General features: G+C 42.3%; 1 protein-coding gene across 1 annotated transcript in view; it reads right to left on the reverse strand.

Annotated features, from left to right (window-relative positions):
• The window catches only part of CREB5 (cAMP responsive element binding protein 5), a 219,689-nt gene that overhangs the window by 146,484 nt on the left and 48,104 nt on the right, over positions 1-25,101 (reverse strand). Inside the window, exon 5 of the mRNA XM_075143491.1 lies at positions 24,498-24,670. Coding sequence (XP_074999592.1) covers positions 24,498-24,670 — 173 coding nt within the window. The remainder of the gene's footprint in view (positions 1-24,497; positions 24,671-25,101) is intronic.

Consider the following 25,101-nt stretch of genomic DNA (forward strand, 5'->3'; position numbering starts at 1 on the left):
AAACACAGGTCTCCTCTCCAAGCGTTTTGGCAAAGCATCACTGCTACGTAGTGTTTGTAATCAACTTGCGGTCACTAAGCAGAGTGCTAACGACCTCTGCAAAAATGGAAAGCCACATGTGTCAAAACACGGCTTTCACCCCTGTGCTGGTTTTGGCTGGCATAGAGTTAATTTTCTTCATAGTGCCACCTTCCCCTCACCACTATATAAATTAGTAAGGAGGAAGGCAAGACGGAAAGACAGACAGACAGAAAGAGACACTACGGCAGCTTTTAAAATTGTTGCTGTAAAGGATTTATCTGAAGGTCTGAAGGGACAGCACTCAGTACTTGACAGAATGAGTTACAGCGGTTAGCGGGGGAAGGAGGAGGAGGAGGAGGAGGAGGAGGAGGAGGAGGGAAAGCGGCCTGGGAGGAGAAAACCTCCAAAGTCTCGTGTCTAAAATGCTCTTGGAAAATTTCCAATTACCAGTTCAGAACAATGTTGACATTTAGCCTTTTTCTAATCAGCGTTGTCCGTCACCCAGGGCAGAGATTCCTGCTGTATGACGGAGCTCTTCTGCAACTGGCAGTGGCGTCCTCCCGCCGGTCTGCTCCTCTCTGCCCATGGCCACCACCCACCGGCACCCAACCCGGCACCCCCGTCCCACCCCACCAGTTTTAACTCCCCAGCAGCAGGTTGGGGCACACAGCAGCTGTGGGCTGGGGCCGATGTGTACGGTAGGGTACGGAGCAACAGTAATAGCTGCCTGCAGGAGACTAAACCACCACTGGTGCTCCGCAGCCGGGCTCCTGACAGAGGGCAGGGTAAGTGGGGAAAAGTCTCATTTTAAGACAGGTTCTGCTTAAAGAAATTCAGTAGACTCCGTAAACTGAAATATCTCATATGGCAACCAAGCCCTTAAAGATAGTTAAATTCAGGTACTGGGTTCTAATTTGACCAAAGTGATGTTGCAGAAACCTGCAGTTTTACTTGTTTACTAGTTTCTGGCTTTGAGCAGAGAAAAAAGGGGAAAAAAAAGAAGATGACAGAACTGCAGGAAAGAAAGTATTTAATTGCTATTAATAACTGTTCCCATTATTTACAAACCAATTCGACACTCTTAGACCTCTGACAAGTTCAGTGTCATTCACCGTGCAGATCAGAGGAGCACAGCGCGAGGCTGAGCTACATCATGTTTCGTCCATCATCACAGAACAAAAAAAACACCAGCTTGGCACAAGCTAGACCTAAGCTGCTGTCAGCTCAGAAACATCAGGACTGGAAAAGGTCAGAGAGCACTATGGAGCTGGCACTGATAGAGCGAGATAAGGTATGCTGCACAGTGATAGCCTGCCTCAGCTATCACAAAAGCAAGGACAGTGGAGAGGGAGGAAAGCACTGCCGGCACCAGGCAACGTGCTCTGCAGCAGCTGGCTGTCATCGTGGACGCTTAGGTACCAATCCCACTGACATGGCAGGGGGAGTTCCCTTGCAACGGGAGGCAGAAGATTTTGCTTTCTTCGTCTTTACTGCAGATACCCTGCTTAAGGAGGGTAGTTAAGCAGCTGATTGATTTAAATTCAGTTCTCTAGCCACAGTGATTTCAACTGCATTAAGTTTGTTCATGTGGAAGTAGATGTGACTACATGAACATCAAATTAGGTAAATGCAGGATTAGGGTTACGGCTCAGTAGACATAAGTAAATTCATTTTCAGAAGTTATTTCGGAATATAATCAATTAATTTTCAGTGACGTTAAAAAACTTCTTTAAAGCACCGTCAAACGTCTCAAGAATATCCTTCAATTCAGTGCTTTGACATACCTCAGGCAGTGAGACTACTCACAAGTAAGTCTGTACATCTTAAGTTCTTGCAAAACAGTAGGATATAGCTCTGAGGCAGTAAGTTATTTCAGCTTGGGCTTCATTGCAAGCAGGTAAGTAGTGCTGCAAAGTCAGCAGAATGTGTGAAGTTTGCTCATCTCAAAGTCTTTACAGTGTCCTGGCGGGATGTCCTTAAAACTGAAAAGAGCCGATTTCAGCTGCATCGGACCTGGACATGGACCTAGCTCTGGGAAAGTCTGGAGAGAAAAAGCCCCTGTGAAACACAAATTTGCTACAGCCTCAAAAATAGTTTTGACTTAAATCTTACACCATTTTACACTTGCTCCCCTGTTTCTGACAAGTTTCAGCCCATGACAAAATTCTTTGGAAACCTTCACCCAGCTTTCCACAAGCAAGACACAAACCAAAACCAATGTGTCCAGTTAGAGATTTCAAGGCAAAACAGTGGGCACGGTTAAGGTTAGAGAAACGGTGTTCAGTGGGCAGTGGTGGTGAACAGGGGAGAATGAAGTGCTGTACTGGCTTCGTCTCGATCTTCAGATATAGGTCCTGAAGCTATAATAAGCACCACACGTGCCAGTCCTTGACTTGGGCTTTGGGGAAGCGAAAGAGTAAGTCTGAAGTATGATTTGAGAGGAAGAAGTCAGCTGTGGCAAACTCAGTTGCAGTCCAAAAGTAATTCTTTGGAGGAACTTTGGTTCTTTAAAACACGCTTTTATTTTGTTCCCAAATCTGTCAGCATTTATCAAAGTCACCATTTAATAAATTTTCCAGCATTCATCTTCCATTTTCCAAAATTTAAACCAATAATTTAGCTTCATTCTGCTCAGGATAACATGGTTTAATTCTCATATTTTCCTCTCTTCTAACTTTCAGATTTATCAACCTTTTAAGAAGCAACAAGAACAAAACAAAGGAAAAAAAAGCACATTAAAGGCACTTGGAAGAAATCCACATCCTGATTCCAGCTACAGAGGAAGGGCAGACATGAATGGAGAAGGAAAGCAGAGGAGGTTCAGGGAAATCTTTCCAGGACAAGATGAAGAAATATAAGAAACTATCTATGCCCCTATAACAGAACTGATAAACAATTCTCTCGACCAGTGACATAGCCCAGAAAATCCTATGTCCTGTGCTATTTTGTGTTTCACAGAGCACATTCTGAAGAAAAGACCAGGAAGCGGTATGTGGTAATTCTGCTAAACCAAGCTGCCAAAGAAAAATCTATTTATTCAGCACAAAATGTTCTTTCTAGGTGTATTGCCTTTTAAAATGCAGATGCCAGTGCTCAGCTCTCACAAAAATTGATAGTCTTGGTAAATTTGATTATGGCAACCTGCTCGACAAAAAAGGATGCAGTGTGTAACAGAGAAGTCTTAGCTACGCTGAAACCAATAAAAGTTTCGCCAATAGCTTCGCTGGGACTAAGAACCAGCTGAAGAAGTTGACTTCCAAATCATTTCTTCAATAAAACACTGAGATATTTATTAGATCTACATTAGTTATCCTCCAAACTCTCCACAGGAGTTTTAACACATACATTCATTAAAAAAGAAGTATTAATTTATGTCCCAGCCAAAGTTTTTGTACTTTCTTAGTGCATTACTATGCGAACGCCACACACATGGGACTTTGCTTTTCAAGACTTTTCCAAAGCTGAGAGGTGGAAGCCTTTTACCATGTGTTCGCTAGCAGGCTGTTCCTCCCTCCCTCCCTCCCACCCATCTCCAAAGGCCTGATGACTCTCCCAGTCAATTCCCCTCCAGCCAAGGGAGGTTGGACACGGGTCCCTCAGCAGCCTGCCAGTGCCAGCGTGTCAGCCAGAGCGCGTCCCTCCCTGCCCAAAGGGGCAGGCTGTGCTCAGCCGCAGCACTCCAGGCATCCCTGCGCCAGGGCAAGGATTATTCACCAGCTTTTTTTTTCGTTCTTTTTCTTTGAAAGAGCACGTATTAAAGCAGGGTCACCATCTTTTCCATTCTGTCATCTCCTGTGGGTGGAAAGCTCCTTAACTGGGGTAGGCAACAGCAACAACGAAAAGCAAGCACCCAATTTCAATGCCATCTACCTTTCACGCCGATGCGGACAGCAGACAGGCTTCCAGGAGTGTGCCGAAGACCTTGACGCTAGTTAACATCATTTACACTTCCCCCTCCCCGCAACTGCAATTTACCACTGTTAAACAGAAAGAAAATATGTACACATCCTGCACTTACAGAAATATCAGGAGTTAAGAGGCACCAGCATTTGTAACACAAGCAAAAGCCTCCATGATTTTCTTCATGTGTAAGTACTTGCTGGTGAAAACAGACATCCAGGCAGCAGCCCCTCGCCCAGGCACGGCTCCCTTAGTGGGGATGGCTGCCACCACCGGGAGAGTGAACCCAGAAACTTCACTGGAAGGCCCACACCGAAACTGTAGAGTGGCATCGTGAAATCTCAGAGTTAGGTCAAACCATTCAATGTATTTTTCTCTGTCATTCATCTATAAGAGTTCATTTGGTTCTGCCACTTGTGAAAAAGATGTGAAAAGCTACACAAGTAGAGCTGGAAAGTAATCACAGTAGCGAGACAGATGTTGAGAAAAGAGGTAACTGAGTACTGCCAAGATGATAAGAGACCCTTTCTTGCCTTCCATTATTATCTCTCCAGTTCGAATGTCAGCATTATTACCGTGAGCCTCACCGTGTCTTTCTTTTCTTCAAATACTGGCTCTGAAAGACTTTAATGCTCTGTTTAAAAAGAAAACTTCCATTACTAGCCCTCATGGACACAGAGAAAACCTTGAAAGCATGACTTGAAAGCATGTCTCAACATACCCCTACAGGATGAAAAAGATGTCAAGCAAAAGGAACACCTACTTTATTATCAATTTTATTAATGTTTGTGCCTTACTCTTGATTAGAGCCAGAAAGATTAAGAACAAGCAAACATTTTTTGCTCTTCTTAGAGAATTGTTGGGTCATGTTTTCAAGATTTTTCTCCAATTGTAAGGATTTGAAATGTCTTGAAAATGGGAGATAAACATCTCCTATAGGTGCAGAAATGTGGAAGCTGGGGCTTCACTAAATGAACCCCAAATTGCAAGATGTGCGAGGAAATCACTCGTGGGCAATGCTGTGACAAGGAGTACCCTGGTTTGGGCACCCAGCTCTGGTGTCTTTCTTGAGCCCTTAAAGTCTCAGGTTTTTTTTGAGATCTTGCATATGAAAATTTAATAGCTATTCTAATATTGTTCCCTTTATTGGCAATATTAGGAACAGCAATAGGCTTACTTTGAAAGAAGAAAACACATGTTTTGTAGAGCAGTTTGTGGCAGTTACTTTCTTTCTAAAAATAATGATGTGAGTGAAAGTTTCTGAAGTCTGTTTTATGCTTGTATTGATATATAAACAAACGGCTCTTCTCAGTGTCCGTATAAAGCAGACAGAACAGTGGCAGTGCGGCCGGATTCAGGCACAGAGCATTTAAATGACCAGGCCACACAACCAGCCGTTCAAGCAGCCAACAGCCAAGCAGTACTGCAGGATTGCCGCCTGTATTTATAAGCCCCGCATCCGTTGCGCCATGGCTCCTTCTAAGCACGAGCTCTTCTCATACGCTCATGCTGGTTTACTATTTCTGTACCGTACAGAAATAGACAATGGAGCACATTCAATCCTATTGTTTTTTTCTGCGGGCTGACTTTGGCTGATTTTGTTGCACTATTGGCAATTTTACTTATCCAAATATAATAAGAAAGAGTGAGAACCTAAATGATTGATAGCAGTGCTCATTGAAACACTAGCAGTGTTAGGAATTAGTGTGTTCTCTCCCTCCTTTTAATGATCCAAAATTCAAGACTGTGACAAAGAACAAGCACGAGGGAGGATCTGGCTCGTGCCTTCCTTTTCAGCAGATGCATCCTTGGGAATAATTTAAATATCATATTTCAGCCTTGTTTTGCACACAGAGTGGAGTGGAAAGTAACTGCTGTTTTTGTAGCGAAGGCAGGGGGTACGGTGGGAGAATAGTTTTGCTAATCCTTCATTTCAGTCTAGCTGAAGCTCCCTATGTCCATGAGCCCAGAAAGGACCATTGCCTGCTTCCCACACCGAATGACCTGGCTTTCTGGGAAATCTTTGAACTGCATTTCTTTCAGCACCTCTCTGGCAAGTTGTCCTAGTTGAATCCTAGTGCATTAGAAACACTGCAATGGGACACGCAGGTTTCTACGAAAGGAGAAGGAGGCTTCCTTCTTGCCTGGATGCCTGAGCTCAGTGTCTGATTTTATGCGAAGGGAGTGGTGATAGGGCGGAGGGTGAGAACCGATAAATGTGTATGGCTGTGAAACATTTGGAAACACTTGAGCACAAGCACTTTTCCGTTCTTACCCCCTCTGCTGCTTTCTCCCAGCGCAGAGGAGCGGTGGGTGAAAGGCTGAGATGAACTCCTGAAGTTTCTACTTAGTGAAGACAAAGGGGGAGTTCCAGTGAAAGCCCAAAGAAAACATTCTGCTCAGCTTTTTTCCCTTCCTTTCCTTTCTCCTTTTTTGAGCTTCATTATCACGCCATCCTATGAAAAGGAGTTTGGACTCATCGTTCTTGCCTGCTCCCAACATAAATCTGTGTACTTAACTGCTAGTCTGAAGCGAGTGTGTCGGTCCCCTGCACCTCAAGTGCACGGGCTCACCTCCCTGACACCTAAAACTTCGCCTTTCCACCATCCCTTCTGAGGGACATAAGGGAAGAGAACACGTTCCTGCTGGGTGGCAGTGTGCTGAATTAGCCTTACTGCGCCTTTCCACCATCCCTTCTGAGGGACATAAGGGAAGAGAACACGTTCCTGCTGGGTGGCAGTGTGCTGAATTAGCCTTACTGCCCTCCCCTCTCCAGAGCTGGTGCTTGGTGTGGGGTATACAAACTCACATCTTTCCGTTCTTTGAAAGGAGTGAAGTGCAGCTGCCAACATTTGGCTTTTATACCCAATACATTCATCTTACTACAGAGGTTACAAGTTCACAGAGCCCAAACAAAGCTGTCAGGTAATGTGTTCACGTGAACCTTTCCCTTTTTGTTCTTGAGTTTCTTTTTTGCGTTGTCCTTTCTCCCAACTTTAAAGAAAAAAGTGTGCTTAACAAAGCAAGATGCTGGACAACAACATTGCATCACTATAATCTACGGTGTCGTGGTATGTGCAGCACTCACAGACAGGCAGATACGGGTGTTTAGCGTCCCTCGGAAATGGGCAGGGAACCAGGTCTATATCCTGTGGTACAAAAAAAGCTCCCAAATACCCTAATGCGGAAGCGGTTCAGTAATTTCTACCTGGAGCATATTTGAAAAAGATAGGAGAGACCTCACTTTAATGTCTTACTGGAAATTCAGGGTCCGTACCAGTGCAGCATATTCCCTCGCTCCCAGGCCAATGTGCACAGTCAGCACCGAGATTCACTCCAAGCCTCGGTGGGGAACTTGAACCCCTTGACCTACTGGCCCAGAGAGGAGAGTGCAACCAAGTCCCTCTGACAATAAACACAGAAACTATTAATAAGATTAACTCTCTGGCACCAGCAATCCCAGCATCTGTTTTAGGCAGAAAGAGGATGCCTGGTGAAAAGAATATAGTGGTGACAAAGGGTTAAATAAATGTGAACTGGGCAGGATCCTGCTACGTGATTCTTTTCCATTGTTTGCTGATGAGGTGCAGGCGCTTGGCTGTGCAGAGAGAGGTCTTTAAGGGGACCCAGAATCTGGGAATACACTGCTTTTAAATGGGGAAAGCTGATCTTTAGAGATAGTATCCCTCACCACTTCATTTTTTAATACTTCAAGGCATCCATATTTTATGTAATTTCAATGTTAATGTCAGCAAAACTTGATTATAGAACCTCTAAAAGTGAATCTGCAGAAGAGGACAGTGCAGTGTCCTTGCTTTAGTAGCCTTGAAGAAAGCAGAGGAAGGAGGGACTGGCAGCCAGCAGGCTAGAGAAGGTTTCCAAACGGGTGTAAATGCCGTGCAGACTGTTACCTGTCTCTCACTAAGGGCATCTTTGAAAGGGTGCCTGCTAGAAAGGGATTAGGACAGTAGAGTGCTTGGTCCTGTTCCCAGAAGCAGCAGCCCCATATTCCACATTGAATACTAGAAGTCATGAAGGGCACAGAATTAAAGCTGGTAACCCAAAGGGAATGTACTCTCCCTCTTAGATTGCTACACTTTCCTAGAGGGACACCAGTAAAATAGACGGGGTGACCAGCAAAGGCACTCTGACAGCCAGTATGTCTGAAAGGTCAGATTAGATTGAGCACTTAGTCTTTGTCCATTAGCAGAAGCTAATAAATCAGGAAGACTAGCAATGGCCAAGAAATAGCTGGGTCTTTGTAACATAACCATGTCTTAAACCAGATTGAAAGGGCTCCAGGAAATCTGAGGGCTCTAGATAATACTCCAGATAATTTGAGAGCTGCTTCTCAATGACCTATTTGATAACCTTCCCCACATAAGGATGTTTACGGGCTGGGTGGCAACTAAGATGTTTAGCTATGCTGAGATGACAACTTTACGAGGTAAGAAAAATAGCACAGTGTTTTATTGTTGCTGTCGTGGGATGTGGGTGCAGCTTTGAAAGGTTGCTGCAGCAGTTCTGTCAATAGGACTTTTTGGAAATAATGATTTTCTGGTTAGGCCCCAGGCTGCATTAATTGTTTGGAGGGTGTTATTCTTCATCTGTTGTGAATAGCTTGTTAGAAAAAAACAAAAGACATGAAGTGTTCTTGGAGTAATCTGTTCTAAGAGCCCAGAAAGCACACCAGGTGGAAGTTATTGGAGAAAGGTTTTTACTTTGAAGGGCTGCTGGACAATCTAGTGTTTGTGTTTGGTGCGTCCCTGCTCATAGAAGCTGGCTACTTCCAGGGTATGGCATAATGAATTTCCTCTCCTACACCTTTAGCTTGGTATTCTCATACCCTAATGAGAAGCTCAAGGTTGCTGGTATGAGAGCGCATGCAAGCACTTTTCTACAGTCTCTAATCACCTTTCCCGCTGCCCTGTGAGGCCGCTGCAGGCGGTCCCCTGAAGGCCATGGAGGAACTCTCGTGGAGTTCAGCGTGCTCCTTCCAGCGCGGGGGAGCAAAAGGAGTTCCTTAGGGTGTATGGGGAAACTTAATTCCCTTCCTTTCTAAAAACACTTTGATTTAAATAGTCCAAATGGATATGCCTCCAACATTTTCTGTCATAGTGTCACTTTTATCTGTTGCACGTCCGATTCGCCCCATGGAAGGAGAGGGGTTAGGGAAGCGTATTGCTTTCATTTTACTTCTGTTATACAGGCAGTATGCACGCTGACAGTACTTCATAACTTTCATTAATGGAAAGGAATTAGGATGGAAAGCCTCCTCAGAGGCTGTCTGCCACTAAGACAGTTTGCATAGTCCAGTCTAGGGAAAACAAGGAAAACACACACACACAAAAGATGATGAATGAATGGATAACTTCTAAAGAGAGAGAAGAAAGCATGCAATAGAGAGATTGAAGACAAGGAAGAGGATTGTAGGCTTGTAATTCTCTTGACATAAACCTCATTTTTTTTAGCATTTTGCAAAGAATGGAGTCTGTTTTAGAGTCTTTGGGGGCTACTATAATAGAATTAATTAACCAGAATGAGAAAAAATAACTGAAGCATAATACTTTTTCAAAAGAAAAATCAGTGTTTGCACGATTTGTGAATGTCTGATTCAACAGGACATTAACAAATTTATTTTAATTGAAACAGAAAAAAAAAAAAGAGAAAGAAAATGAAAGTCTTCCTACATTTGAGTATGTTCAACTCCTTTGAAACAAATCTTAATGTTTATTAGCTCTTGTTTTATCTTGATTTTGAACAGTTAGAGGAAATTACTTTTAGTTATGTTTCTTGTGTGTATTAGCATCCTATTGCCTTTAGAAAATATGTCTGATAATTAACTCCCACTTCAATTTATTTTCTGCAAATCATAGAATCGTAGAATGTTTTGGGTTGGGGGAACCTTTAAAGATCATCTAGTCCAACCCCTCTGCCATGGCAGAGACTAGATTATCTCGCTGTCTGGAGAAAATCTAGTATAAGCATTCTGATTTTTCTCACTCTGTTTAAAGCATCTTCCGCAGTACATTTTAACTTCCAGGAAATTAATAGTATATTATTTTAGACATGATTACATAATGCTATCATTCTTATTTATTTCTGTGGCAAAAAACTATATATCCAGAAAAATTCCTGATACTTAATTACATCAAATGTTCAAGACGTTGTATCAGAGGAACCTATTTACTTTCTGCTCCTGTAATACCTAAATTCCTTTTAACATTCCTGTAAGGTGAGGGAGTATTTTTTTCCTTATTTTACAGTTGGTGAACTGAGGCTGAGAAAGGCTGAGAAATTTGCCAAAGATCATAAAGAAATCAGTGGTGAACAAGAAACCAAAGTGAACTCTCCCAAGTCCAAGCTAGTACTTTAATAATCTCTGACATTGCTTTCTGTCCATCATCCAACAGCCACTTGATTTGATCTATTCATTGATGGACTTTCTGTTGTTCTTATAATCAGAACTTAAGTGTTTTCCACATTTACAGTGTCTGTTCTCCAAAGAACTTGACAAAGTCTTCTGTTTTTCTTCATTTCTTAGTGATAGAGGGCAGTGTTAGAAGTAGCAGCCATTTTTCCATTTTAACCTTCCCAGGATATACCCCTCTTTTACTAGTTAGATGCAAGCATCTTGAACTCCCCTGCCAAGCCCAGTATCCAACAAAAGTGAGAGAGAGCAGGGAGTGTGTCTCCTTCCACTCCACCAGTTCTGGTCCCCACACAGCAGAACAGTCTCTGTGCATTGGTGCAGATGGAGATTTTCTTCCAGTCCCACCACTTCTGTGAATTAGCAACGCCAGCCCCAGCTCCCTGCATTAACACTTTGAAGCAGCTTGCATTTCATGAGCAGTACCTCAGCCACTGCTTGGGAATGGTGATACAAGGGGCAGTCCTTTACAGAAAACAAGTGTTTTGCTGCATTTTCAACTGAGATGTAAAAAAAAAAAAAAAAAAAAAATCAACACAGATCTTTCCTCTCTAATTGTCTGCTTCTGGAAAATAAGCATGAGAGCAGATCTTCAAGCTGTTCACCCTGGGGAGAGAAGGGGAGCTTCTGAATTGCTGCCTGTGATCCGTGGAAAGAAGATCAGTCACAAAAAAGTCTCGGTGATACACAACCTTAGGTTTCCATCATGCCAAATTGAGAGCCCCGTGCCTGAACACGCTCCCTGCCACATCGGCCCCAAAAGCTTACGGGAAAGGGAGGGGGGGACAAAGACAACAGAGCGGCCAGCTCTGCACGAGGAGCAGCGAGGAAAGCTGTTACACACACAGACACATCAGGACAGCTGTTGGGGGAAATGAGCTATATCCAACTCAGGCTAGCAGTCGTGCTCCGGAGCCAGGAAGCTGGGCTCAGTTGCTGATAGCCAAGTGGCTCTGTGCCAAAAAGCAGAATGGCACGAGGTTTGCATTTCGGTGTCTTGGAGATACTAGGAAAGGGTTGGGGCCCTAGGAAGTTCTTCCTTCAATGTAACACAGACAAGAGCTGTGGGCTGATCTCTTTCCCCAAGGCCCAAAAGACCTCCCAAAGTCCTGGAAAATCGTTGTTACAGAGCAAAAACGAGGAAACTGATCCACTCCATGATCCTGGTGCTAACTAAGCCAGTCATTTTGTTCCCTCTGGTTGTAAACCACATCACTTTCCTGAAGTTAGATGCAGGACGTAGGCACATTTGGCACCATCCACCTCCAGCCAGATCTTCTGGAGGCTTCAGGACTTTCATTCAGTCTCTTCGTTCAGCAAATAGAGAAACCAGTCTGCACCAGCTGAACCTCTATTTGCTCCACACATAAGGCCTAACATCAGCGAGCGAGGACTGTTTGTGAACGAAAAGCTGCGCGCGCATCTATTGGTTTTAAGAAAGGGGACTGCCAATAAAACACCTATTTTCTTATCCTCACATACTGGTGCTCTTATTGTGCCAAGTATTTTAAATGTCAGCTCCTCAGGATTATCTCAGAGCTCATGACCAATCCCCAAACTATGTGCATTGATGGGAATATCAGTGTTCCACAGCACATCCAAACTCACCCTGAAACACTGCAAATAAAAGACTGTGGGTTTAGGATTGCTTTTTAAACCAAACATTTATTTTAAAAGATAAGAGAATGGCTCTTGTAGCCCTAAAAGCTGAAGACAAAATTACTATATATATGGTAGTTTTTAAATATATCACTCATTTATATTTCTTTAAGAGGAAAAAAATTTGGCTGTAGTTGCAATCAGTCTTAATTCACTCTTTATTGCTGCTCTGGTTCTGTGTTATTTGAGCTGGTTTAACTGTTAAAAGCGTTTCAAATGTTCACATGGTCTGCATTAGGTTACAGAATAAAAGTAAGTACAGCCCACCAAATGTAACTTTCTGAAATGTAAACCACATGAATTTGATTTCTTTGTGGTACAACTTTAATTGGGTTCAGAGGTCTTTCGGTCTTACCTGTCTATCTGCTCTCTGATGGCCCGACCTGATAAAACTAATACAAAGAATCTGCGAATGTGATCCAAACTGATTACAGTCAGTTACAGTACATGGCTTTATTCTTGACAGTAACGGCCCCTTAGCCTCGTTCATTTTTAGGCTGCAAGTTTGAACCCTGGAGCCACCACTGAACGGGGAATGGAAATGTCACAACTTGTAGTAAAAGATCACGTCCCCTTGCAACTCTGCGAAACTAGAGAACCGGAGGGAAAGGGAGCATCTAGGTGCAACCACAAGTGATCGCGTAGCCTAAAAAAACTGCAGGAGCATATGTACGTATGTATGCTTTACACTGTCACAGCAAATATCAAAACAGAGAATGCATCCAACACACACTACATGATACAGAAGCGACTGCAAACAGAAATGACAACAAAGCCTGACATCTTCAGAGATTGATCTTCAACCGATTTCGGATTGTATGTTTTTTTTCTTTTGACAATACACTCTGTTGCCATAATGACAATGACTCATCATTTACTTATCAACTCTCCTCTCTGTTGCACCGTGTTGTGCTATATGCCTTGCTGGGGTGAAACAACAGTACTGCTGCTTCCCATCCAAAGCAGCACATCGCATCACAGCAACAACAAAGAAGGCACTGTACAACAGGTATACTCACCTCGTATCCTGTGACCTGACTTGTAAACAAAGACCCGTATTAACTTGTGGGAGCAGATCTGGAATTAAGCAGACAGCTCAGGAGAAATGTAGAGAGAAAGGGAGCAGCGTGCTGAAATGCTAAAAGTCCCTTTGCCTGGGTAGCTTGTTTTCTTGATTTTGGAATGCACAGGTTTTGAAAAAATACCATGAAAAAGATTCACAGTGCTCATAGGTCTTGGAAGAAGACACCGTAGAAAGGAACACTCAGCAGACCCAGTAGTAAAATAACACAACCCAATATTGAAAATTACTCAACTAAAACTTCCACTGCAATTCATAAGTTTCATTCAAGTAAGTAAATCATTAACAAGTAGAAACACTACAAGTCATCATCTAGTTCAGGCAAATTACATTCTCTTTTCCCCACTGGAAGACAAAAGAAAAACTGACTTTCAAAGCCAATGTAGTAAATTTTTTTTAGGTTAATATTTTTCATCCTATTCCCCCAAAGCTGTTGTTGCCTTTGTCATTTTTCTACAGTTCTATTACAGAGCACTGTTCTTTACTGGTAGAACTGTTCTCCCAAGTAATTTCCACCGGTGAACATATAAGCACTAACAAATGAGGTCCCTTAATTAGTTCCAGGTTTTTCCAACAAGCAGTGTTGGCAATACAGTTTTTAGCGCTCTGTCCATCATACAAATAACAAGGCAGGGACTGTAAACAAGGCAGGGGTGTCTCTATTTTCCTGTTCGTACAATGGGCAAGCAGGAGGAGTAAGAAGAAATGTGTACCTCAGTGGTGGGTTTTTACTGTCAACACGGAATAGTGTTTTTGGCTTGGAGTCATTTACACTGTCTTCAAGGACACATCTTACAGCTTCCCAACTTGGTCATAAGGAAAATTGAACATTTCCAAGGACATTTCCTCCAAAACAAAAATTGATTTTTTTCCTCTGAGGTTTGAAATGTGGTTTTTTGCTTTTGTTCTCAAACCCTGTTTTCTTTTTTATACGGGGTTTTGCTTCCCTCTGCATTTATGGGTTCTGCTTGGGTCCAATATTGTTTCTAGCATTTGCTTTATAGGAGTTAGGGCCCCACAACCCTTTATGTTGCATTAACGTGCAACAAAAAGCTCCATGCTACTAGGCTGTGTACAGAAAAAGACCAGACTGGAAGGGACCCCAGCTTTCCCCACAGAGAAATATAGTTTCACTTGATGGCTTCTGGAATGAACTTTGCCTATTATGTTTTATATAGATTTTGAATAAATCCTTTGAGTCACAAATTTCTTATTGGAACAATAGAACTATATAGAGGCCAGGGGAAAATTTGGAAGCAAGTATGGATTTTCTTCCCTGTCGTGGAGCCCAGAATCCATATCTTTCTCCACATCCATTTAGTATGGCACAAAGGGAACTCACTAGTTGCTTTCTTCCAGCTTTCTTTGCTACTTCACAGTAGAAATATTATCCTGCTTCCTATTTTATTTCCCCACAGATCAGAAACAATTCAAAGACACTCTAGGTCTCTTTCCTCTGTGGGCCTGAAATGGACTGCAGAGAAAGAAGAAATTAAAACAGGCTAAAAAGGAAATTAATTGTAAGGAGGTAAAGTTTTCCACACAACCCTTCCATTTGGTGTATGCATTAACCAGCTCTGATTTTATCATCTACTGACCACATATCTTCAGTATGGACTTAGTTTAATACCTGTGCCATGTAACCTCAAACAATGGAAACCACTCAAAAGAAGCATAAATTGAGAGAAATAATAGGAAATTGGTTCAAATTTGGTCTACTTTGTTTACCAGCTCCAGTTCATTTCTTCAATTGTTGTGCAACATTTCAACCATGATCAGCTATCTATTAACAGCCTGTTGAGTTTGACAGACCTTCTTGTTTGACTGAGTATCTAAAAATTATTGCTGCCTTTTGCCCACTTTCATGTGCTGCCCAAAAAAGCTGCATCAACAACTCGCGGGGAAAACGAATTAATGAAGTCCAGCATATCCAAAGAGAGATTCCTTCAGGCACATTAAGTCAGCAGTTCATCTCCCCAGGGGCCGTTTCCAGTAACAGTGCAAAAACACTTGCTGAGAAGACAAGCTTTACCCACGAGTCCATCAGGGAAGCTTCCTGCATGCAGCTCTGCCCAGATGCTCCAGGAGAGCATCGCCATTCAGATCGGTGCATCTCATAAACATCTTCCTATGCAATACGTGGGACAACCCTACTGCATGTTACAAGCCAGTGACATGTGGTATGAGAAACCACCTGTCAGAAAAGGAAGCCAGACACTCAGCTGTAGCTAGCACTTGCTTCCTAGTCGCACTCCTTTAAGATCAGAGGCTGCCCAGACTGCACCTTGCAGCTGCAGTGCAGTGGCGTGGTCTCCCTCTAGACAGCAGAGGCAGCAGCCTATCTAAGATAGGACAAGCAACATCCACCATACGAGGACTAATATAAAGGGAGAAGCTTCGATGGTATGTTGTATAAACGCCCAGCTACGGGTGTGAAAGTAGATGCTCCCAGCAGTGTGAGCTTTAAGCCCAATCAGCTGAAATTTAACCAACCTGGAAACACAGTTCATTACTCTTTAAGAAACTTCTCATTATGTTCTCTATTTGTATTCTTTTTAGGTCATCTTACTTTCAAAGGTGGGGTCATCCCATCTTTGCCTGCGAAATCACAGACATTTGGGGAGGGGGGAGGAAGATATGTTTAAAGACATCCAGGCCCTAAGTAAAAATGCTTGATGCCAGGAATGCTGAGAAGAAGAATGGAATTCTAAATGAATACTGAACAGTCTTCACGGAAAATTGTGAATTCCTCAACATATACAATGATACCAAAAATGTCAGGTTGTACTTGAACCCGCGCCAGGGATCTTTAGGGACTGTTAGACGTACATAATCACTCTCAAAACCACCATGAGTGGAACAAATGTTTCAGAACAACTGCTCTGCTAAGAAGTCAGGATTAACATATCTGACTTCTGATCAGGTCTAGAAAATTTTAAGTTGCTTGAAGAAAACTTAGGAAGATCAAAAGCTACTATTTTCATTAAAGAAATCGTGGGACTAGAAGCACCAGAATAATTCCTGTCTAGGATCATTTGATGCTAACCGTGCCTTTTTTTTTTAATCTCACAAAAAAAGAGCGAGAGATGGGGGAGACAAAAAAGTATAAAGACGCAAGCAAGAAAACATAAAAACGTAGCAAACGAAGAACAGGCACAACCTTTTTTCTACATCAAATGATTGATATGTACACACTGTATTTCAATTTGTAGGGTTAAAAAGAAGTAAGAATGTTACTTTGAGCCCTTACATTTACAGCACCAGTCAGCCTGGATGCTATGGTTAAAGAACTAGATAAAAGTAACATAATATAACTCAGAATTCCCCAGGAAGTATATACAATTCTCTGAAGACTGTCAAATAAGCGAGGGATTTGGATTTCACTCATTTGGAGAATTGTCCACTGAAAACGTTTTATTACCTCGCCAAGTTTTTATGGACCCTATCAGAACAGCTGCGATTCACTTCACTTGCAGCAGAGGAAGCTGGTAATAGCTCAAAGATTGCCCCCTTCATTTCATAAACCAATTAGGACCTGGATCCTACAACTGGAGTAACACAACCCCTTCTTTTACTGGCAAAATTCCACTTCATTTATGTGAGCTCAGAATAAAGGTCTCTTGGCAGAATACAGATGCTCATAGCAGCAAATGTTTCTAAAACACACTCTCTAATTTGTTCCTTCTTCCAAGGAACACTCTTCATGCCCTCATCAAAATAAATTCTTCTCAATCTACCTGCAGGTTCTGTCTAGGCACTAGCTCCTTGCAATTTGTTACTAAACATGGCTAAGAGAATTTAAAACTATGATTTACCCCGCGGAACTTTGCTAGAAGGTCTCCAAAATTACCGATTTATTTAAATTATTTTTTCCCTCTAAATCAAGCATCATTTCATTGTTTAAAATAAGTCATTTTGGTGATGTTGTCGTCTTAGATTTATCTATACTTTTGATTTAAATTGTATTGGGTTTTTGGTTTGGGTTTTGTTTTTTTTTTTTCAAATGCCTATTTGGCCTGTCCATAAGTATAACATACCGTACCACTGATTTCTAAAACTCAATTCATCAATTAATAGGGACGCCTACTTTTACAGGTGGTAAAATAGAATCCATACACTTTACGCATAGTCTATAATTTCTGTGTTTTCCCCCAGGGATTTTCCTCTGAACTATTGTCATTGGTTTTCAGCCAGGTACCAGCTTAAAAAAAAAAAAAAAACACCAAAAACCCAAACCACATTAATACTTTACTAACTTATAGTAGTTTACTAACTTATAGTAGTTTACTAACTTACAGTATGTTTTTATATCCCTTTGAAAGTGTTCAAAAAATACACTGGCAGAACAAACCATGTAAAATCAAAGTGGTTTCTGTTCACCACATCAATGTCAATTCCCTTATTGAAACAGATACAAACATAACTTCTTAGCGAGCAACTAAATTTTTATTAGAGTTCTTTGCACATAAAGGTCTTCACTTTCTACTCCATCATTATAGCCATTGTGCCACCCCCAGCAAACATTTAAGCCCTTCTCTGAACTGACATGTGAGGCGGCATCCCAAAAGTTGCTCTTTCTCTGGAACCTACAAATTAGTCTCTTAAATAAAAAGAAAAGAAAGAAATAAAAAGAGGCCTTACACCAAACAAAGTCTATATTGTTTGAGTTAGTGTTTTACTGCAGCTTAGTTACCTGTCAAACAGGCTGACACTTGGATAAAACACACACTGGAACCATGCATCAGGGCGTGTTAAGTGCAACCCTGTGATGAAGAGCAGAGCTACGTGATTCGGCTGTGCAGAGCTCTAATGATAATTTCTGGTCTAAGAAAGCTTGATCTGTCGCATCAAACCCACAGCAACTCTGAGATCCTCTTCCATCCGAAAATGATTTTACATCTGTTTCAGTTCAAAGAATCATATAAATCAGAAGCTCTGACTATAAATTTTGATGACACCTTTAAAGAAGATTTATACAGTGAGTATTTTATATATATATACACGGGAGGTACATAAGAGATACCAACCACTAAAATGAAGCAATCAATGCTGTATTCTCCAAGTTCTGTATATCATATTTGAATTCTACTTATGACTTACTCTGATGTGAGAGCCAACCTATGCCTATGAAAGCTCGCTATTTCTGTTCACAGTTCTGGGTGCAGTACACTATTCTGACTTTGCTTTCCTATAGTTCTTGGGTGGGATGAGCTTTCCAGAACGGAAACATCACGATCCATTTCTTAGAAACCCCTTATGTAAGAATTGGCTTGAGTGTGGTTTCGCTACCTATCTGAAACAGCCGTCAGGAGAGGGAGAGGGCTGGTTTCTCTTCGTAACTTCAGGCAACAATCCTAATAAGAGTCAGTGGCCAGCAAGTCACACAATATCCCTGATGCTTTTTTTTGGGTGTTGTTGCTGTGAGCAAGCAACATTTCTAATAAGCTTAGGATTTTTGTCAAGTAGAAAGTATGAGGCATAAGATAATGCATTCATTAATAAATTTAACCAACATGTATAACAAGCACATAATTTTCAGGATAACAGTTGACTTCAAGTCAGATAAGAAACACACTAAACCATCTCCATTCCTGGTTGACAGGCTATTTGTTACCTGGCTAATGATCTTCCTTTCAGTCTCCTGAAAGTCATCTTGATATATGTCAGTACTTTCCAACCCCTCCCTAGACCTTACAGCAAGAAAGCGTTTTTGAGAAGGCACGGGAGTACGTGGTTGGGGATAGGAGCGAGATGTTGTGAACAATCACCCCTTTGTGCTGTGTCTGACACACGGACCGGTGCTGTTCGCTCTTTTTCTTCCTGACTCAGCAGTGGCAGAAGAGATTGAGTCAGCAGCTCCTGAACATGCCGCTGCAAACAACAACAGGGGAGGCTGGGGAGCAGACAGAGCTTCCAAACGTCTCACGCAGAGCGGCACGGTTCGGTCTGCAGGTCAACACGTGGACCTGGGCAGCTGCTAGCTAAAAGGGATGAGACGGCTTGAAAGGATCCATCTATCAGACTCCGTTTTCTCCCACATCACTCTGTCTATTAGCCGTAAGCTATGAGACAACTTGTTTCTGTGAATGGCTTGCTTGTAATAATTTCCTAAGTAATTCACCTGAGCTTCCCAGAGACTTGTGGCTGCTGCGCAGATGTGGCTTGATGGGATTCCATGTTAAGGTTGGCCATGGTCAGCGTAGTAGAAGGGGCTACAGAAAACATGTCTTAGCATAAACAGAAGAAAAAGAAACAGGCGCACTAAACAGGGAATAAAGCCCAACTTTGAGTACAAAGACAGAAAAAAAAAATTTGGACAGAACAACACTGTCAGATGCTCTCTTTTCCCACCTCTCCCTCTTCCTCCCCTTCCAGTGATCTAACTGGATGTTCTTACATCCTGCACAACCGAGGCTACGGAATGGACCTGATCAAGTAACCAAGAGGTCATTTGATACTTCATCTCCCACTGCACATTTCTTCTCATCCCACAACATACTGTGGTGCTTCAGTTCAAATACATGAGTTGGAACAGAGGCTTTTATCCCAGGTTTCCTGGAAAGGAAACTGGTCTTTGAATTTAATAAAAGCACATCTTTCCATGGCCTCTTTGATGCCACACACTCCTCCAACTTATTGGGAGCTTAAAGAGAGACTTTCTCTGGCATGTACAAAGATCCCTCTGAGTCACCAGCCTATTCCAAGTGCCTTCTAGAACTAGCTGCATTATGGAAGGGTTCCTGCCCGTGAACATCTTTTACAGGAGACTTTTCTGTTTCCTCAAGCTATAAAGGATGATAGCAGGATACTCCGAGAAGTCAACCAGCAGGTGCAGCCTCAGGTAGCTTGCTGCTATGGTAAAACTCCAGTGCTTGCCAGAGAGGAGCCCTGTCCTTCTGCCATCTCAGGTCCCTCAGATCAAGACTAGAGCTGAGAAGTTTTTTTTTCATTTTCCAAATCCCCAAGGCCAGTCACAATGAGTCTGCTCTTCATTGTGTCACCGAACCTCTGTTAGTCCCATTACAGGCAGTTTTTGTGACCACTGCGTTTTCCATGACCCTCTGTTTGGACAGCGTTTAACCCCACGCAAAGATGATAAACTGGAAACAGAGAGAGACATATGGCATCATGAAAGGGAAGAGAGAGGAACAGGAAGAAGACACATAAGTGTCAAAATGAATGATGCACGTGGGGATTGAAAGGCTGTCCTCCCACTGGTACCATGATTCTTCAATACATAAAGGCACCAGAGGCATCTTCCAAATCCCTCTTGTTGCCTTCTCCTACCTGCCTGCATTTCACCAAACGTGGCTGCAATTTTTCCCTTCTGATGCTGTGCCAGGAGACCATCTTATCTTGATTAAAATGCTCTACAACATTTTGAAAACATAATCTACATCACATGGTTAGTGGTCTATGTCCACTTTGGAGCCTGAGTTCACTGAAACTGGACTCATGTCTCCCTCTCCATTTAGTACAGTGTTAACAACTTGCTGGATCTGTGACAACCCTGAATCCTCCTGTGTTCCCTTTCAGCTACAGAGCTATACCAGTGAGTTTCAAGCTGGAATAATTACTAGCCATGTCTGCCACTAGCTGGAAAAACAGCAGCAGGTTACTTTCTCCAGGAACGCTGAGGTGGTAGGCTGCAGCCACCTACAGACTTTGCTGGTCTGAAAAAGACATCTTACCTAGCAAAAGACGTGCCCAGATAAAGCAACGCAGTGTACTGTGCTGTCACCAATTTGTCTGACCATAATTTTCACATACATCGCTGAATACTCAGTCACTGAAATAACGGAGTTATTTAAAAAAAGAAGACAAACACTGCTATTGTACGGCCTAGTTCAGTCCCGTATCTTGAGCTGATTCAGCTTATCTGCCTTCCTTTACCTTTGACAAATGTATGTCTTATATCATTTTTTCTCCCCTTCCTCCATATGCCTTACTGCTTTTCCTCCATGTATCTTATCTCCAAATGATGTGCTATTAATCAGCCAAAGACACCCTTCACTGCTAAGTGTTCCTCAACTGATTTTTCATCAGCACAAGTAGTTACTAGTTACAGCATTCCTCCCACATGCTAAAGGCTTGGGGGGGAGGGAGGAGGGATGGCAAGAAGGTTAGAGACTGCCTCACCACAGAAATACTCGCTGGGACCTTTATACCAGCCTGCCAGTTTGCTGTAACGATAATGTTGCTGTTTGTTCTCAACCAGGTACGTGGTGGGAGGAAAGTGGGACTGCACCCTGCCTTATTTTTTAAGTTATTAACCTTCATGCTCTTCCCTTTTTCTGATTAATCTGGCTGGATGCCTGTTCAGTAGTAGCTGAAGCTTAATACCTGAAACAATGTGTATGTACACACTGTGCCAGTAAGGCTTGCCCAACGCTCATTCTGTCATGTTTTCCCATGCCTTCTGTCAATACCCCATTTCATATGCAAGCCCCCAGAGCCAGAGGAGGGGATAGGAAAAAAGAGAGAGGCAGAGAGGGAGGGAGAAGGATGGAGGGAGAGGGAGGGAGAAGAGAAGGAGAGAAGAAAGTAGGGAAAAATTACATCCCTCGGGAATGTCAGCTGCTGTGAACTCGCCCACTCCTCCCCATGAAACAAGCTGTGTGCGGGCACAGGTGGGTCCCATTCTCTGTTACTGGAGCACAGCCTACAAGCAGGGTCTAAATGAAGACTTTCATTGCTGTTCCCTGTTTTCATTGGAGTAGGGCCATCACAAACATTTGCAGGTGGCTTGGCCATAGTCTGACACTAAAATATTTGTGGTTGTGATAAAAATCTGAATATTGCTACAAGATGGTTCTATATAACCTTTAGGGCTTGATTCTGCTCTTACAGAACTAACTCAATCAGAGTTTTACCCAGTTGCTCTCTGCTGGTTTTATTGCTCATTAAAAGGCATATTCCCTGGCACAATTCTCCATGGTAAGGACTCATCTATGCTTTGGGGCAGCTTCAGATGTTTAAAAAAAAAAAAAGGGGGGGAACCCAACCCAAAACCACTGATTTGAGCACCTCAGAACATGCGCTTGTTAAAAAACTGAACCATCTCAACTTTGTAAGGCCAAACCAAAACCACCAAACTGTGCAGAACTCATTTTCTAAATCCATCTGGATTTTTCTTCAGTTGCCTAATATCGAAACCACTGTCCAATCTCTATTCCTCGTGAATGAGTCTTGGATATAATTCTTAGCATGTTTAGAAGGATAAGATGAAGATAAATGGAAATGACAAGATATGTTCTTTGAATAAATAAAACAGGCACCACAGGGAAAAGACCGAAGGAAAAGAAGACAAACAACAAGGATGCTCAACACTTTGGCAAGTAGATGAAGTCCAAAATGCAGCAATTATCTCCTAGGACACACCATGAACAAAAAACAAAACCTCCTAGGAAGAGGGAAGAATGGGGAACAGAGTATGCTGGAGGTCACACCATAAGTCTCATTCACACACCAACTCACACAGAGACTAAAATGCTGACAATTGCCTCCCAATAGAGCAGCTTTAGACTCAGACTTAGGAAACATTTGTGTGATTCAATCACAGGGGAGAATTAAGATCTGTCATGACAAAGTTTCCCAAATGAGACGCTCACCACTGACTAGGAAATAGGCCTTTTTATCCTCAACCCCTCCAACTTTGGAGATTCTAATCACCATGGCCCTGAACCAACGCAAACCTAAAACCTGACTGACAGGGTCTTGCAAAACCACATGCAGTTTTTTTCTCATTATATAGAAACAATTGTTTGGAAGCCAAGTACAGTCCCATATAAAACACCTCACCACTGAGTATTAAAAGTTGTTTGGGGTTTTTTTTGTTTTTAATTAGGATCATAATTACCACTAGACCTATTAAGTCAGAATTTGAACAGGAGCTTAATCATCCTTAACCCAAATAATGACATTAGCTGCTTTTCTTTCTAAAACTGAAAAAGAAAGTGTTTCTTCCTCCCTCTCTCTCTCCCAGGCCCCTGTCTTTGAACAGAATGGGACATTGATAACAACAACTTGCTTGGATTCACAGGCAGACGGTATTGCACGTGAAATCTCAGTGAACGCTGTGTTTTGTCAATACATAACATATACAAAGGCACATCTATCAAATATGTTTACCTTACCCATACTATCAGATTTCTATGCTAAAAGAACCAAATCCTAAAATAGTAGTAACAAGGAAAGTAGAGGAGCTTTGCCAGGAGCACAAAACTGGGGCAGCGCGTGGAATCCATGTCCTGTGCGTGGCTGGGTAACCCTTACGGAGCGGTCAGTGCCTCGGGCCATCCCTGCCACCACGGCACTGGCAGACAGAGAGCCTGTGGTCTATATCCTGCCCCATCAGGAGTATTGAAAGAAAACTTAAGAATAACTGGATTTTGAGTTTTCAGTGCCAGGATTTCACTTTTTGGTTTTACTCTGAAGAGATTGCAAGTTGCTCATCAATTATTTAGACAATGACTGGGGACAGAAACTGCTTTTGCACTTATCATATAATTGATGTGACCAAATTATAAATGACAGATAATGAATCTAGATCGCTGCTTCATTCTCAGTCCACTGATTTATCTTTTTGTCCACATGTTTTCATGCATAAAGCCCCCCAAATTCTCAGACTTGTGTGAAAAAAAAATGTACCCTCAAACCATCTGGGCAGTTTCTGTATAATTAAAAACAAGATATTGTGACTTATAAGGACCTCATGTTTGCTGGAAGTAACCAAGTGTACAAGACACGTCTGTTTTTGTACATGCAGTTCTCCAAACGTGAGCACACAATTGGCATTCAAGCCAATACAATAAGCATCCATATTGTCAATCTATGGGAATAAATATCAATCCGTCATCACAAATTGAGCAACTGCTCACAGAGGTGGCTGTGCCAAACTCCATTTATCTTGATGGTCTTTTTATTTTGTCTTCTAGCATTCTGCAATTAAACAGAGTACCTAGGCAATAGCCTAATCCCAGTGAGCACCCAGAATTCCCGTTAAGGAAGTGAAAGGATCAGCTTCAGAAATACTCTGTCTTTCTTCCCAGAGCAGCTATAGAAAGAACATGAACTTTGAATGAAAGCAGATAAAAACAAAAAAATGGAAGGAGAAAGTGGGACTTTCCTGCAAGAACAGCACTCTGCCCCTTTTGAACTGAAGCGCCAGGTCTGGAGTAGATGTAGTGTCCTGGCCATTCCCCCCCAGTCTGCAACGCATGTTGCAGGGGTCCTTGCCACATGCTGGCAGGATCAAGTGCGAGCTCCATAACCTCAAGAACCACGAGGACAACATCTGGTCCTGCGTGCAGCTGAACCTCAGGAACCACGAGGACAACATCTGGTCCTACATGCAGCTGCTGGAGCCAGAAAACTGGAGAAATGAGAAAATGGAAATGGATTTACCCAATCTGTCGATTTGTGGAAGGTGCTTGCGTAATGACCGAACTGGACTGTGGAGACGGCATGGCTTGTTGAATCACAACGCTGGTGTCGTGGTTTGGCATCCTTGTATTTGTCAGCTGGTGAGATCCAGGTCCTGCCATTGCTCCTCCAACTGTGTTATGCATGGAGATATTCTGGGAAAAGAAGGGAAATGGGGGATGGTGGAAGAAAATGAAAAAGAAATAAATGTCTTGTCTTGTTTTTGTGTTCTATAGGAATACAATTAGAAATCTGAAAGTATCAACAATATTAAAAGGTACTGGCTCCTGGTAAATCCCAAGTCAATAGATCTTGTTGTAACCAATAACGATAAAGAAATGAAAAATAACTATTTACTTTTACAGGGCAATATAAATGGAAAAATACCCGCAAGTTGACTAATCACTCTTCTGTGATTCTGACTCGTGATTTATAATGGGGATATTTAGCACATATTCTCCTAACTGAACGCGATATATATTTTGTTTGAAAATGACTTCTGTGGTGAGTGCATAGCACCTTGATTTACTACATGGGTTGTTTACTGTGTACTAGGTCTGCTTAGACTGACAAGCAAATCAAGTTT

This window comes from Calonectris borealis, chromosome 2 (assembly GCF_964195595.1).
Source record: "Calonectris borealis chromosome 2, bCalBor7.hap1.2, whole genome shotgun sequence".
Classification (NCBI taxonomy): Eukaryota; Metazoa; Chordata; class Aves; order Procellariiformes; family Procellariidae; genus Calonectris; species Calonectris borealis.